This window comes from Drosophila melanogaster, chromosome 2L, assembly GCF_000001215.4.
Source record: "Drosophila melanogaster chromosome 2L".
NCBI classification, from domain to species: Eukaryota; Metazoa; Arthropoda; class Insecta; order Diptera; family Drosophilidae; genus Drosophila; species Drosophila melanogaster.
The window spans coordinates 9226732-9241573 of NT_033779.5; the positions used below are offsets into that span (position 1 = coordinate 9226732).

Consider the following 14842-nt stretch of genomic DNA (forward strand, 5'->3'; position numbering starts at 1 on the left):
AGACAAAGTGGCAGCACACACACACACACACACACACACAACGACCTGCATGCAAAACAGTTTTTGCCGCTGTAAACTTATACTTTTGTGCAAACAACAAACGAAGGCAACGTCAGAGTTGCCAGAGTTTGTCACATGAAGACGCACAATTACACGAGGGGGCTTAAAAGGATATGCTACATGGCTAAAATGTGGGGCCCGTGGAGATGGGTTGGAAAAGCGCGGCGCGGGGCGCTTGCCTCGTGGAACAATTGCAGCCGTCGCCGTCGTGGAAACTGTGACAATGTTCAGTCGTGTGTGTAAACAATTGTAATCCGGTAGAAAAATCACAAGCACCCCATCAGCCAAAGGACAAAGAAACACACGAGCTCAAATCCACCCATTCCCAAGTCCAGATTTAGGTCCTGAACTAGGACTATGACTAGGCCTATCTATGAGCGGAAATGTAGTGGAATGCCAGACAGCCAGAGGGGCAAAGTAGCTTTAATGATTGGGCCAAATGACAGAAAATAGAGTAACACGATATAGAATCAATCTATCAGATACTCTGTAAAGTTGTTGTGCGCGAAAAAACTGGATATATATATACAGAATTACTTATGCCTTGGCCTTCCTCAACACATTAATAATATGAATCGAATCCAATAACATAATGCACCTTGCAACGAAGTGTTTTAATTCCCAACCCTGAACCCTCTACAGTTTTATATTAATTCAAACCCTAATCTGGCTTATCTCGCAGTTTTATCAACCCTTTTCCACATGTGCTAATCGCATCTTTCTCCCTCTGATTACAGGTGAGTAATGCACGCGAATCAAAGTAGCACGCAACTGAGGAAATACTTAGACAAAAAAAAAAACTGAGAAAGTATCCGAAAAACATCACTGTGTCGGTGCAACTTAGTCTACGTAGTTGAAACTCTTGCCTGCGACATGTAAACAAAATGCAAAGTGCGCAAAGCCAGCAACAAAAGTCGAAAAAACAACAACAGCAACGGCATTGCGAAGGTTAGCTTTATATATTTTATTTACTCATAAATTAAATTTTTGCAGTCTGGCTGAGATTTCATTGAAACGCAGCCAAGACAGCAGCGAACAAGGTAGAGGAAATCAACTTGAGAGATTGCTCAAAGATTAAGCACACTTGCACACACATTCGATTATAAAGTGCGTTCGCAGTTGTAGGACAGTCGAAGGTTTTAATTAAATTATTTGACACTTCATAAGTCAATCAGATATTCGACTTTATGATGGAATGGAATCATGGAATTTAACAACTTGAAATGAAGGCACCTTTTGATAAAAAAAAAACTACGTGTGGAACGTTTCCAAGCCACACTTGGATAGTTATAAAAGTGCTAGAAAAAGTAATTCTTTAAAGATAGTATTCTGCATAAATTTATCAACACAATTCGAAGCGCCATAAATCTTTGGAATACCGCCGAAAATTGTTTACTTCACCGATCCAAACGATTGCATACAAATGCGCTGTTTACTCCGAATGGCATCATCTATGTGCATATGTCCCATATGTCAGCACGTGCAGCAATGCACTTGGTCAATGCCACCGCAGAATGCAGAATGCTATCGAAATCTTTGGGATTTCACCCCACATACAACATACAACTGATTGCCAACTGATGTAGCTTCTGTTAAGTAGGACTGTGAGGCAGTTGGGGCTTAAACAGCTGTTTCAGCTGCTTATGAGCTAACCTTACCCACAAAACGTAAACAAGTGCAGCGTGGGGAGAACAACAACAACAACAGCAACAACAGCAAAATGCTAAATCGACTCTGACCCACTGACATTATTTCGCCGACATAGACGGCAAAAAAAAACAAAAAAAAAAACAGCAGCAACAACTGCGAAGAGTGCATTCAGTCGGCAGGTGAAACACTCGAAATGCGAGACTCAGAGCGGGGCATTACAAAAAGTGCCGGAAAGAGAGACTTCTGGTCTATAAGGTCGGTTCGGATGGGGGAAGTATGTACATATATACATACATACATATAAATATGTAGAGGTGGGTTGCCTATGGTGGAGGAAGGCCGCCGATTGCATAGCCGTTTGGCCGGTCGCTCATTAGATGTTATCATCCATGTTTTTGCCGTAGTTACTGTCTATTGAATCATTCAGTTACAGTTCTGATATAATAGAGCCCCGTTCTGGTTCACTCAGATCAAATAAATTGCCTGGCAAGTTAAATGGTGATTACTGGCCTGGGGAAATGGGGCTCTTCGAAATGGTAGCAATTTTAGCTATTATAGCGACTATTTGATTGGTATTCTATTAAAACGATGAATTTGTTGAGAATTATGTACTCTCTGTGGAATGGGAATTTCTCTTAGGTATGCAAAATAGTAATGGTTTGCAACTATAAAATAATTTAAGTTAAATTCGATTCTTATTAACGCCTCTGTGTATAATAATAATCTAAATTAATTTCTTTGTAAATTCGTGTGCCACCATAATTTCACAAACCGTTCAATTTGACAACTATTTTTTAATTGCACAAATGGGCCTCCGCCTTTCACAAAGTTATTTAGCAGTGTTATTTTGACGCCGTTCAATGGAAAGTGAAAACTGTCAATGCCTGAATTGGCAATTAGTCAGTGAAAGTGTAGCAGATGGCACGAGTCTTTCGCCGCCCCCCTTTCTCGTCTCGCTCTTTGATGGGGCAATTAAAGTGGCTAAACGCACAAGCGAAAGACATAATAAAAAATAAATAAAAATAATTTAAGTATGTGTCACATAAATCAATGCCAATTAATTGACTCGCTCGATTGAAACTGATTCATTAAGTCGAAAATAATAATAACAAACGGAATTGCATATAGTCTTGAAAAAAGAATATACATTTTTCCAACATTTTTATATCCTAATTGGGCACTTAATTTATATTCCGCAACTTTGTTTTCAAGTTCAAAAATATTGTGGAAATAAATTTAAGCTGCTCCCAAGCGAAATAGACTACCAGCGGAAACCTGAATCATACAATTTATCAAATATCAACAAAGTGTATATAGAGAAAAATATATAAAAAAAATCAGCAAGCAGCCGCAGTAATAACAACAACAACGGCGAGCGGCAATCGAAATACACTTGAACGTGAGTGAAACAAAATTCATGACCCACTTTATAAAACGCTTTTTCTTTCATCCATGACCCACTTTATTATTTGTAGCAATGACTGTAGCCGAGAGCGACCCACAAACAGACTCAGACTGAGAGCATTGTGTCTCTCCGAGCGGAGAGATCCGAACCGAGCGAACATATGTTTTATTCACACACCATTCACACAATTAGTTTGCTAAAAATGCAGGCTTACCCACACAGAAGTCTGAAAAACACAGCAGCAGCAGCTGAGCAAATGGGGCTTTCGTGGTGTACGAGACGCGGTGGGGAAGTCAGCTAGACCAGACTAGACTTAGTTAACTTGGCTTAAACAAGTGCACAGGTCTCTGGTTATGGCGAACAAGGCAGCGCACACAGCTGAGACCAGTCAAGAAAAGCTCTGGCAACAAAAAAAAAAAAAATGAAAGACGAGTTTAACTAAAGTTACTTGTGGGCTAAACATGTGCTCACTTATTTTAGTGAATATACACTAAAACACTCGATCAGAAATAAACACCTTAAATGCAGGAAAACTGCACATATCTGTCATCTGTCCTTCGGGAATTCCCAAAATATGATAACCTTACCTCGAAAGTCAACCCGCACATTTGGGTTAGTCAGAATGAATCAGCATTTGTGAGCAAGCTGCCACTTAAATTCCATAGAAACTCCATTCCGCATGCACAAATAAACCGAAAAAAAAAAATATTTACAAATTGTATTTGTTTTTGAGGGTGATATCAATTTGCAATTGATGTCAAGGATACTGCGCAGTATGCGGAAGTGAATTAAAATGTGAGTCAGGTAAATGAGATTACAAACAAATAGAAAATATCCCAGGATGAGATCACTTATATGAAATAATTGGTAAATTTTTAAAACGATCCTCCCCACTTTTCAGCCAAAAATTCACTTGCTCGCTGTACTTTTTTTTTATTTTAGTATATTCCTCTTTGAATTCCAAATTCCAAGTTTGAGCCGACAGGCCAAACATCACGTATACCTCCAAAAACCCAAAAAAAAAATCAAAACAATTTTTTGAGCTTTGCCCCCGAGCTACGTTTTGCACTTTCTTCGCTTCCCCGGCTTCATGGCATTCGTATACGGTGCGTATGAGTGATGCGATTTTGAATTACACAGCACACTCTCCATAACAATCATCATCACGTGAGTCGTGACTCAATTTGTCTAAGCTCTCGCATAGGTGTAAACGAAAGCTTCAAAAAGCTGAAACCAAGTTCCAAAACTCTGGCTGACATAATGATCAACATTAAATGTAATGAGTAATTTGTTTTCTCTGTATATAGAGTCTGCATTTTGTTGGCCAACAGTCGAGAGAGCTGTGATTCATGTGAAATGGAACGACCTTGCCAGTGGGCTTATGTCTCCATTGGTATGCAAATTCATCATCAAAGAGTTTAAAAGCAGCAGAAGGGAGCAATCGTTACCAGAACATTCGCGGAATCATTGCTGCTGACAGGTTGTTATATGAATTCAGTGGAATTTTATTGACAGCGGTGATAAAACGCATTTATTTCACCATTACGTAATTTATTGAGTCAGTTCGTCTTGCCTTATTTTATTAAAAAAAAAACAATTAAGCGATATAATACAATATATTCTTAAGTTTAATAAATGTAAGTTTTTAAATTTTTTGCTTTTACTAAACGAAATAAGTACATATGTATGTAGTTTTTTCTCCCCGATAAATTGCCGCAAATTCACTTTGCAATCAGACGCACCATTAAAATCTGTATTATCCCAACCACTCAATTTTCCGATGATCAAACAAATGCCGTCGATTGTCATTTTAAGGCACATTGTTTGTTTTCCTTTGGGGCGAAAGTATTGTGTCTTTCTGTCTCTTTTGGCCAGCCTCTCACACTGTGGATTTTGCATATATTTGGCTGTTTGTCTATAAATACGATGCGTCTCCCCGAGACTCATGACGATAAAATGGCGAAAATAGCAAAACACAGAGGCAGATTGAAAGCCCAAGCGGCAAAGTGCAAATTGATAAGCCCAACAAGAGCAAAAAAAAAAGAAAAAAAGAAAAACGAAAAAATAAGAAGAGGAACTGAAAAAAAGCAACGCAAACAGCGCGAATAAGTCAACTGACTTACTGCATTAATTGTAATTTCATTAATTTACGCTACTCGCCTCTGTTTCGCTCTTTTCTGGCTGCCTTAATTAAGCGCGTCAATCATACGCCCTGTGTGGCAGGGCGAGCGGCAGCGATAGAGCATTGGATGGGAATGCGCCCGATGTGGATGATTATGATCATAGCGGGCTGCCACATTTAAGTGTCGCCCTGTCAAAATAGCCAACAGCGAACAGAAGCAGCAGTGCAAAGAATTCGCACAATTATATCGCTCGGAAGCAGCGGCGGAAGAAAGGGGACAGGGTATCTGGTAAGCGGTTTTGTTGGCACATCACAGCTCACCCACACACCGGTATACCCTCAAACATGTAGTTTAAGCTTGTGTAAATCAACGAGGAATTAAGTAATTAAAAAAAAAAATAAAATAATACTAATCTGCTAGTCTGCTTATCTTAAGTAGAATATAGTAATTCAAGTTGTTGATAAAGTAGTATTATATTGCTCTTTTACTATCTTTTCAAAACTTGTATGCTAGTTTTAACCATGATAAGAAACAGTAATCAAATGTTGATCAGTTTCAAGAACATGTTTTAAAATAATATATTTTAGCTATATTTTTTCATAGTAGATAGATATAGTAAGTGTAAGTATAGTAAGTAAACACTGACTGCCGTAGCTACCTTATTATGCCTGTGTTTTTCCTAGTTTTTCGTTCTCTGCGCTGATTACATCTCCCCATCATGTCCAGTTGCCTGTAATTATTTGGTTGCAGTTCTCAGTTCTTGCCCGCTCCCCAATCTCTGGGGTTCTCTTCATTATGCATATAATGTAATTAAAAAAAAGTGGAGTTACTGCACCACCGCGGTGGTCCTCAATTTGGACTGAAGGTTTTACGCTCAACTGGTTGGGTGAGTCTCAGTGGCAAATGAGGTCCATGAAAGCGGGAATACAGATACATAGTTTGCTGCAATCGGATTGATGAGCTTGCTTGTTTTTTGGATTAAACATATTTCCGACAATTCATATATACGTTTCCTGGCGCAACGGTTCGTCAAGCGACAACACAGATTGGCAAAAATGTAATTTATTCCGCATTTTAAGAGAGTAAAACAAACAATTAATCATTTAGCCAAATGAAAACTGACATGAAAGAGCCCAAATAAAAATGTTCAGTGCGAAGGGGACACGACACCAAGAGTAATGGCCATGATGACCAGTTCAAGTCCGGGTTCTAAACCAGCTGACAACATTAATTTGACTCACGTTGCGGTGGTAACCCAAAGCCTACCTCCCTTCACCGAAATGCTAGCTAAAATTCCGGCTAACAAATGATTAAGTTTGTGCGGGAAACAAGTAACACATCTCAACATCCATTGAAGTGGCTAACATTGTGCAAACTGAAGACGTCACATTCCACCGGAAAATAGTCATTTTTCGGAGAAAGCCAATGGAATGCTATCTGTGCAAAAAGTTGAGATTCCAAAGTGAAACCGCAACATCGCAATTGTTGTGAAAACTTACATTTTAATAGAAATAATAAATTAAGTATAAAATTTAATATGTTATCATACATTTTTTTTTTAAATAAAAATAGTATATTTAATGAACAGTCTAATATAAATGTGATATTGCTTTAAATTAATCATCCACTGAAGACAAAAACCAGCTAATTTTTGTCGGTGCTTCTTGTGCTGCTCAAATGCAAATTAATTGGGCAATAAAGAGTAATTTAGGCAGCACATTACTCAAAGTAATTCAAGTCAAATATATAGAAATAGAAACACAGGGGCTTGGGAAATTTTACATTCTGATAAGAATTCGAGGCCAAACCACAAAAACCAAGTGTCTATGACCAAAGACAAGGCCATATACAAATGGTTTGCTCGCACTTAAAAAAATGTTTTGATAAAACTGTTATAAAACGGTTATAAAGCAAGCCATAAGACATATATATGCAACATATTCTTAAATCTTTAATATTCTACTGTATTCTTACAAACAATTTCTTTGCTAATTTCAACTTTGACCTCTTATTTGCAGGCTTAGCCCAAGTGACTTACCAGATCATTGGGCCTCAGGTACATCAAATCCATCGACCTCGACCAGCAGCAGCAGCAGCAGCAGCATTAGTGCCAGCGGCAGCAACAACAACAAATACAACAGCGGCAACATATCGGTCTGCAACCTGCCGCGCTCATCGCCGGCCGCTGCAACAGCAGCCGTTACACTATCGTCGGCCGCCGGCGGTATTGGCAGCAACTTGTTGAGCGGCTTGCATCACGGTCTGGCGCCCGGTACGCATCCACTGCAGCGCGCGACGGCAGCCAGCGGAGGCGGAGCTGGTGCTGGGGGCGTGGCAGGCGCCTCAACAGCAGCGGCACTCACACTCCAGCAACATCAGCACCAGCAGCAGCAACAACAACAGCAGCAGCAAGCGCAACATCAGCATCAGCACCAGCATCAGCAGCAGACGCAACAGCAGCAATTGGCCTACCAGCACCAGCAACTGCAGCAGCAGATCATCTCGCATCGTTCCATACAAAACAAGGCGGCGGCCACCGCTGCCGCACAAACGGCAAATCTTGCTGCTGCCCTGCAGCGATCGGCTGCCATTATGAATGCGGTGGCATCGCCGATCTCAGCCAACTCTGCCAACTCAGCGACGTCCGGCCGAAAGATACGGCGCAAGACGGATTCAAAGGTCAATCTGGTAAGTTTCGGCCGGGGTAGAAGTCTCTCGTAACGAGAAAGGAATTCCGAACACTCAATAAACCTATAAATAAACATGCGAATATTACGTATACGCCACATGGACATTCCCATGCTAGCTCCAACGCATATGTTTTGCTGCTTAGCTAAAATATAATTGAATGCTTTATCTAGGTACCAAAACCAGAACCTAAGGGATGTAAATTATGTTAGGAAATAAATATTTGTGTTTTTTTTTTATCATTTTATCACTCCAATGCAAAATGAAATTTAAAGATGTCCATAAATAAAAAGATTATAAATATTTATAAAACCTTTTTCTATAGATAATATGCAGATATATACAAAAGTAGCAATAAACTATGCTTAATTGAGGGCTGAAATTTTAATAATTATTCATACTTCAAGTGGAACACATTTATTAACAACATTCTGCTCTTTGCAGCCCCAATCACAAATCAACAAATGCAACAATGAGAAGCGACGTCGCGAGGCGGAGAATGGCTATATCGAGCAGCTGTCGGAGATATTGACGCTGAACAAGCGTGGAGATATGACCTCAACGAAACCGGACAAGGCGGCTATACTAAACCAAGTGGTTCGAACGGTACGAAATCAATTGATACATGTGTACATTTGTTTATCCACTCCACCCCACGCATACAAGTTAATTACCGACAAGACCCCAATGCATAAGCTCATCAAACGAAACTAATAAGCCCGAAACGCGACCAACTGCAAAAAAAAAAAAAATAGCAATACAAGTTGTTATAACACCCTGGGAATGACTGACTTGGTGTGGACTTGGCCAGTCGATTCCACTGGTCTGTCCGGAATACCAAATGATCAATTACAGCGCAAAAACACAGCCCAGTGAAATTCCCCAATGTAATTTCCATGCAGTTTCCCCACAGCTCCAGCTTTGTCTTCGTTCTTTTTGATATTTTTCGTACACAGAGAAAAATGGGTGATAGTTTTTCCACTTTGATTACCACATAATAAATCTATATCTTAAAAAAAGTATTATATCAAGTTGCTGATATCTAAGTATTGTGTAATTTTCTTCAAGATCTTATCACAAAACTTTCTTCCAACTCACTTGAGTTTTCTCTCTGTGCATTCAAAAACGCGTTCCAATTAAAAAGCAATTAAAAGCTCTGCCGAAAAAGAGCTTAAAAGAATTTCGCGAAAGGGAATACGAGAGGTGCAGAAGCAGCTATGAAGAGTTGGCTGACGTAATTTGGCCCCCGCCGCAACACGATTTAATTAATATTTTTATTTAATTTACATAAATTTATTTATGTTTCAATGGCCCGACCCGACTTTATGTTGTTTTAGGCATTATTATTGTTGTTGCCGTATTTCTTTTATTGGTTTCAGGTAGCCTAAGCACGTTATTATGCAAATTATTTTCGAGCCAAGCGCCACGCTTTGCCGAACATCCAAAAAACCGACAAAACCCAAAACAGAAATCAAACAAAAAGTGGAAAAAGACACAAACCAACAAATGGCTTTTTAAATGAAACGCGGCACACAGCCAACGCCAAAATACATAATTTTATTTTGTAATCCGGGCGGGAAAAAAACAAAACAAGTCGTCGTCGGCCAGTGAAATGCAATTAAAGGGTACAACAAACTCACACATGAGTTCCGTACATAATAAACAAATTGAATTAAACGCGTTCGTGTCATGTTGGTTTTTCCCCTAATGAGAAAAGCCAACGCAGGGATCGAACCGAGACAATTTTCAGCGCTAATCCAATTGCTGGACCCCTCATTACATATTATTATTCATTTGACAAAACACAACTCGATTAGCCGGCTGACATGGAAAAAGTAAAAAAAGGATACATCCCGATTGGAAAGGCCCCGGCGAGATTCGAACTCACGATCTCCTGTTTACTAGACAGGCGCTTTAACCAACTAAGCCACGGCGCCACTTGTTTGCCCTTGTTCTATAAATTCTATTTGGCCTGCTCGCATCGCAACACCTCTACACTATCAGCTGATTGGCTGATTAGGTTGCGACGAGGTGTGTGTGGTGTTTATATTTAGCCCCATACGTTGAAAATAGCAATACTAAATGTTCACTTTAATATGGGAAAATTTAGGGTACTAAATATTCGATTCTAATTGACTTATAGCACTAATCATAATCTATCGAGATAGATTTATAGAAAGGTCCTTAAAGGACACACTAATGAAAACATAGTTTCTTTAAAAATATTACCACCTGTCTTCGAAATGAATACTTGAGCTCTACAAAAATAGGGAAAATTTAAAACCAGCCGTACATAGATAGCAAAATCCTTATGATTATGTACTGCTCTGATTAGTATGCTACGAAATGTTTTTAAATATGATTAAGATCTAATAATACAAAGTGCTAAAGTAGATTGATTAAGTCATCTTGGTTGCCACTGCACACCCTTAAGAATTCGGAACCCAAAAGTATCTCAAAAACTACCATGTGCCTCAATTAATTTGAATCTGAGCTTTTTATCCCTCGATCGCGGAGATACGGGTGTTGACAAACCCCTTTTGCGTTGCACAGCTGCTTACTTTTATCTAACGCTCGCATTTTACCTGATTTGATCATTTTGGCAGAGTCGATGGGTCACAGCGCGCCAAAAATGAAGCATAAGACGTTTTCGAAAGGGGAGGGGTGGCAAAGAGATAAATACAGACACGTTTTGGTCATTTTCACGACTGCACGCGCCCCAGGCTTTGTTGTTTTTTTATTTTTTGCAACTGCTACCGTTGCTCTCATTGTTGTTGTTATTCTGATGTTTACTTAATCATTTGACTGATATTCTTTCGGAGTGCCTTCACCCCGAAATTCGTGCTTTTCCTGGTCAAGCTTCCCCTCCTTCCAATTTCAATTCCAAACAACAAAAGCTCGCTCTCCATTTTTTTTTTGGGAGATCAACGAACTGCTTTGAAATACTTTGCACCGATGACGTATCGGCTATTTGCAATTTCACATAGTTGCGATTGCGTTTCGTTCTATATTGTTCTAAATTGTTGTCGCTGCCCCCACTCACACATACGCCCGCACAAAACAGGTGCAGAATGTGATAACACACACACACACACACACTCTCCCGCCGTGCAAGCCGGTAAACAAAACTGGAAAGAGAGAGTGCCAGAGAGCAAAGCTTCCTTTTTTTGGCAAAGAGCGCGAAGAAGCTTCGTGTTGCCATTGTTGTTCGTCTTCGTGTGGTTGTTGGTGTTGGTGTCGTTGTGCGTTTTTTAACACAATTGCATTCAAAAAATGTGTGCTTAGTATTTCGGCAACTTTGTGACTGTGCGAACGTTCTGTGTTCTCTGCTTTTCATTATTTCTGAGATTTTTCGTGAGTAACTTGCGATTTCTGGCCCGAATTGAGTCACACATTCAGAGCCTAGACTGTTGATAAGACCCGAAAAAAATATTAAACAAAAAACGCAAGTAAGAGGAGCCACGAGAAACCAAAACAAAAGTGAAATGCCATTGACATTTGTCCATGCGAAGTTGAAGTTGACTGACCTTGAATTCCCATGTGTGAGAGCAAAACTGTTTCAAGAGAGCCAGTGAGAGAATGGGGAGCCACTGGAAAGTGGGTGGCAGTGGGAGGCGTGCTGTAGAAATCCTAAGGAAAACGAAATCCTTACCATAACAATAATATTTGAATATGACGAGCGCTTTTCGCGTATTTTTTTTCGCAAATGTCAATGACTTTATTTTCAAACGTGCGCGTAAAAATAACACAAACATAGAAACCTTACACATACGCCTTCGATAAAATGCGGTTTATTGCACTTCCATTGTGTAAATACAATGATATTACACATATGATAATATTCCCGAGTTTCCCCTCTCTCTGCCTTACTTACTACATACTCCACACAAAGTGTGCCGATCTTTGTGCTATAATTATTATTATTATTATTACTGGCTGTGTGTCATATTATGCATGCGTTTTTGCTCTGGACGCTTCCGCATCATCGCCAAATAAATAATGCCCGCGGTTTAAATGTCGCCGATAAAGTGGGCGCGATATGAATAAAGTTTTTATGTTCGGATATGTATCTCACAGATGAGATCTGAGCAGATGATGTGTCTTTATGAGGCCCATAACAGAGTAGAATTTAAGATGAATATTTCCAGTCGGTACCTTCTGATTTTTTTCAAGCCAATTCTATACTAATAAGATAGAGTTAATTGCAGTTATTCTTAATACTTAAAAAATTTTTAATTATAGCACATATTTAAATGTATCTAAAGCTCTAATATGTACCACAATACCCTATTTCTTTCAGTATCGTGAGATTTGTGACAAGGGCCAAAATCGTGATATATCCTCAACGTCGACGAACAACAACAACTCTACGACAACGACCAACAACAACACGAATAGCAACAATAACAACAACACCAGCAAACCGCAAGCAACCTCAACACGCTGCAGCCGCTGTGCCACGGACAACTGCTCGATCCATCCGGTACAACAGGGCGAGGTCTCGTCGACGGAACCACCACTTCCAGAGCCATCACTCCTGCTCGGCCAGGTGCCAGAGATATCGGCATACTTTGAGGCACTCGAGCATTACATCAGCGGCGTCGGCTGGGTCCTGCTGCAGGTGAACGCCAACGGCATCATTGAGTCCTGCACGCAGAACATCCGCGATCTGATCGGCTATGAGAAGCAGGAGCTGTACCACCAGCCGCTCTACATGTACCTCTATTCGGGGGATCACGCCAAGCTAGAGCCGATCATCAATACAATGTACAACAATCCGAATGGCGGAAATAGCAATTCCGCCAATAATTCTGGTCCAGGTGGCAGCTCTGCTGGCACCTCAGCGGGCGTGTGGGGCGATCTCGAGGAGCTGAACAACGGCAATGCCTCACAGGGCTCCAATTCCAGCGGAGCGGGCGGCTTAGGTGGAGCAGGTGGCGCTGCGGCCGGCAAGAAGCGCAGCATCTCCACCAAGGTGCGCATGCTAGTCAAAGACACGCGCACCGCCACCCAAACGTCGTCCAACTGCGAAGAGAAGCCACTGAGGCAGTCCGGCCATCAGGATAAGTACGAGGAGGTGGTCCTTATAGCGGCACCAGTCAAGGGTAAGTACTAAGACTCAATTTAATCGGTTGAAACACCATATAATTCATATTATTTTCAGACGATGCCGATGCCAGCAGCTCGGTGCTGTGCCTCATCACACGACCGGAGGATGAGTCGCCCTTGGAGATCAACATTCAACAGCACGTGCAGCAGCAGCCGATCGAGCAGATGACCTTCAAGCTGGACATCCACGGCAAAATACTCACTCTCGATCCCACGGCACTGCGGGAGCCGTTCAAGCAGCACCTGCAGACGTGGGTGGGACGCCTGTGGCAGGACCTATGTCACCCACACGACCTATCCACCCTCAAGTCGCATCTGCGCGACATACAGGACTCGGCCAGCGCCAATTCGCCGGGTGCTGGGGCAGGTACCAGTGTGGTATCGCGTCCGTTTCGTCTAAGATTAGGAGCACCGGATGTATACGTGCATGTGAAGGCAAACTCGAGACTGTTCCTCAACCAGACGCCTGGCGAGGGCGACTTTATAATGTCCGTGCAGACGCTGCTCAACTCGGAGAACGACATGAACAGCAGCAACACTGGAGCGGGCAGTGGAGGACTGGGCTTGGGTCAACTGTGCGCCATGGCACCGAGTCCCTCACTTGCCAGCTCACTGCTCAGCAGCCTTTCCATGGATGGTCTGCACGGAGGAACCGGTTCGGGATCCTCGTCTTCGCCAGCGGCCTCTGGCATGTTGCCCACCCATCTGCTGGGCGGACTGGTGGGCGGCGGACAACAGGGCGGCGGTGGCAACAGCACGCAGACTACAAGCGTGGGCGGACCGCTGATGAGCAGCGCGATTATCAATGGCACCGGACTGCAGCAGCAACAACAGCAGCAGCAGCGATCCGGTGCCAGCTCATCGGCCAGCTCGTCCGCGAATGCGCTGGTTAACGCGTTTACCGCTTCGCCAGCGCCAGCGGAGCACAGCTTCTATGGAAGCGATACCTTCGAATTCGACATTGCAGCACATTCCTCCTCATTCGAACTGGATCCCAGCGGCGGTGTGGGAGCCTGGACGGATTCGCGTCCCAATTCGCGAGCGTCTGTGGCCACGCCCGTTAGCACGCCGCGCCCTCCGTCTGGACACGGATTTAGTCCGGCTGTTTGCGCATCTCCGGCCACGCCCTATCAGCTCTCCTCGCACTCCGCCGCCAGCCTGCCCTCGCCGCAGTCAAATGCCAGTGCCGGCGGTGGCAACTACGGTGGCTTCAACTTCCACTCCTTTGATTCAAGCGATGTAAAGCCCGAGAAGGATGTCCAGCAACAACAAAACCAGCAGCAGTCAAACAACAATAGCAGCAGTAGCAATCCACTATTGGGCGGCGGTTTGCCGAACGGAGTGGGTGGAATGCTGCTTTCCCAGCAGCAACAGCAGCAACAAACGCCGCCTCAACAGCAGCAGCAGCAGCAACAACAGGAATCCTCGGAGCGATTGCGCCACTTGCTGACCAAGTCGCAGAGCATGGCCGGCGGTCTGGGAGGACTGGGAGATGATGAGAAGGTTAGTCCCAATGTACGATTTTGGTCAATAACTTGAACTTGACTAAAACTGGTTTTGCACATGAAATTCGCGGATCTATACTAATGCAAATATAATTATTTCACAGTACTTCAAGCCAGAGGGCAGCGAGGAGGAGAAGCACGCCAGCGGAGGTTTCAAGATGGGTGGCCAGCCCGGAGGGATGGGAATGTTTGGACCCATGGGATCGATGGGGCGTGGTGTCGGCAACTCAAGTATGCTGCACAAGGCAGGCAATTCCCAGAACCCTATGCTGCTCAAGGTATGATTCTAATATTTCGAAATC

At 42.5% G+C, this 14842-nt stretch overlaps 1 protein-coding gene and 1 non-coding gene across 7 annotated transcripts in view; one reads left to right on the forward strand and one right to left on the reverse strand.

Annotated features, from left to right (window-relative positions):
• The window catches only part of tai (taiman), an 83434-nt gene that overhangs the window by 59954 nt on the left and 8638 nt on the right, over positions 1-14842 (forward strand). For all 6 annotated transcript variants that reach the window (NM_001259020.2, NM_078797.4, NM_001273351.1 and 3 more), the window contains 5 exons: positions 7257-7926; positions 8371-8532; positions 12227-13031; positions 13091-14538; positions 14645-14818. In NM_001259020.2, coding sequence (NP_001245949.1) covers positions 7257-7926; positions 8371-8532; positions 12227-13031; positions 13091-14538; positions 14645-14818 — 3259 coding nt within the window. The remainder of the gene's footprint in view (positions 1-7256; positions 7927-8370; positions 8533-12226; positions 13032-13090; positions 14539-14644; positions 14819-14842) is intronic.
• Positions 9790-9863, reverse strand: tRNA:Thr-AGT-1-1 (transfer RNA:Threonine-AGT 1-1). Its single transcript has one exon. It is a non-coding gene; the product is annotated as a tRNA-Thr (tRNA).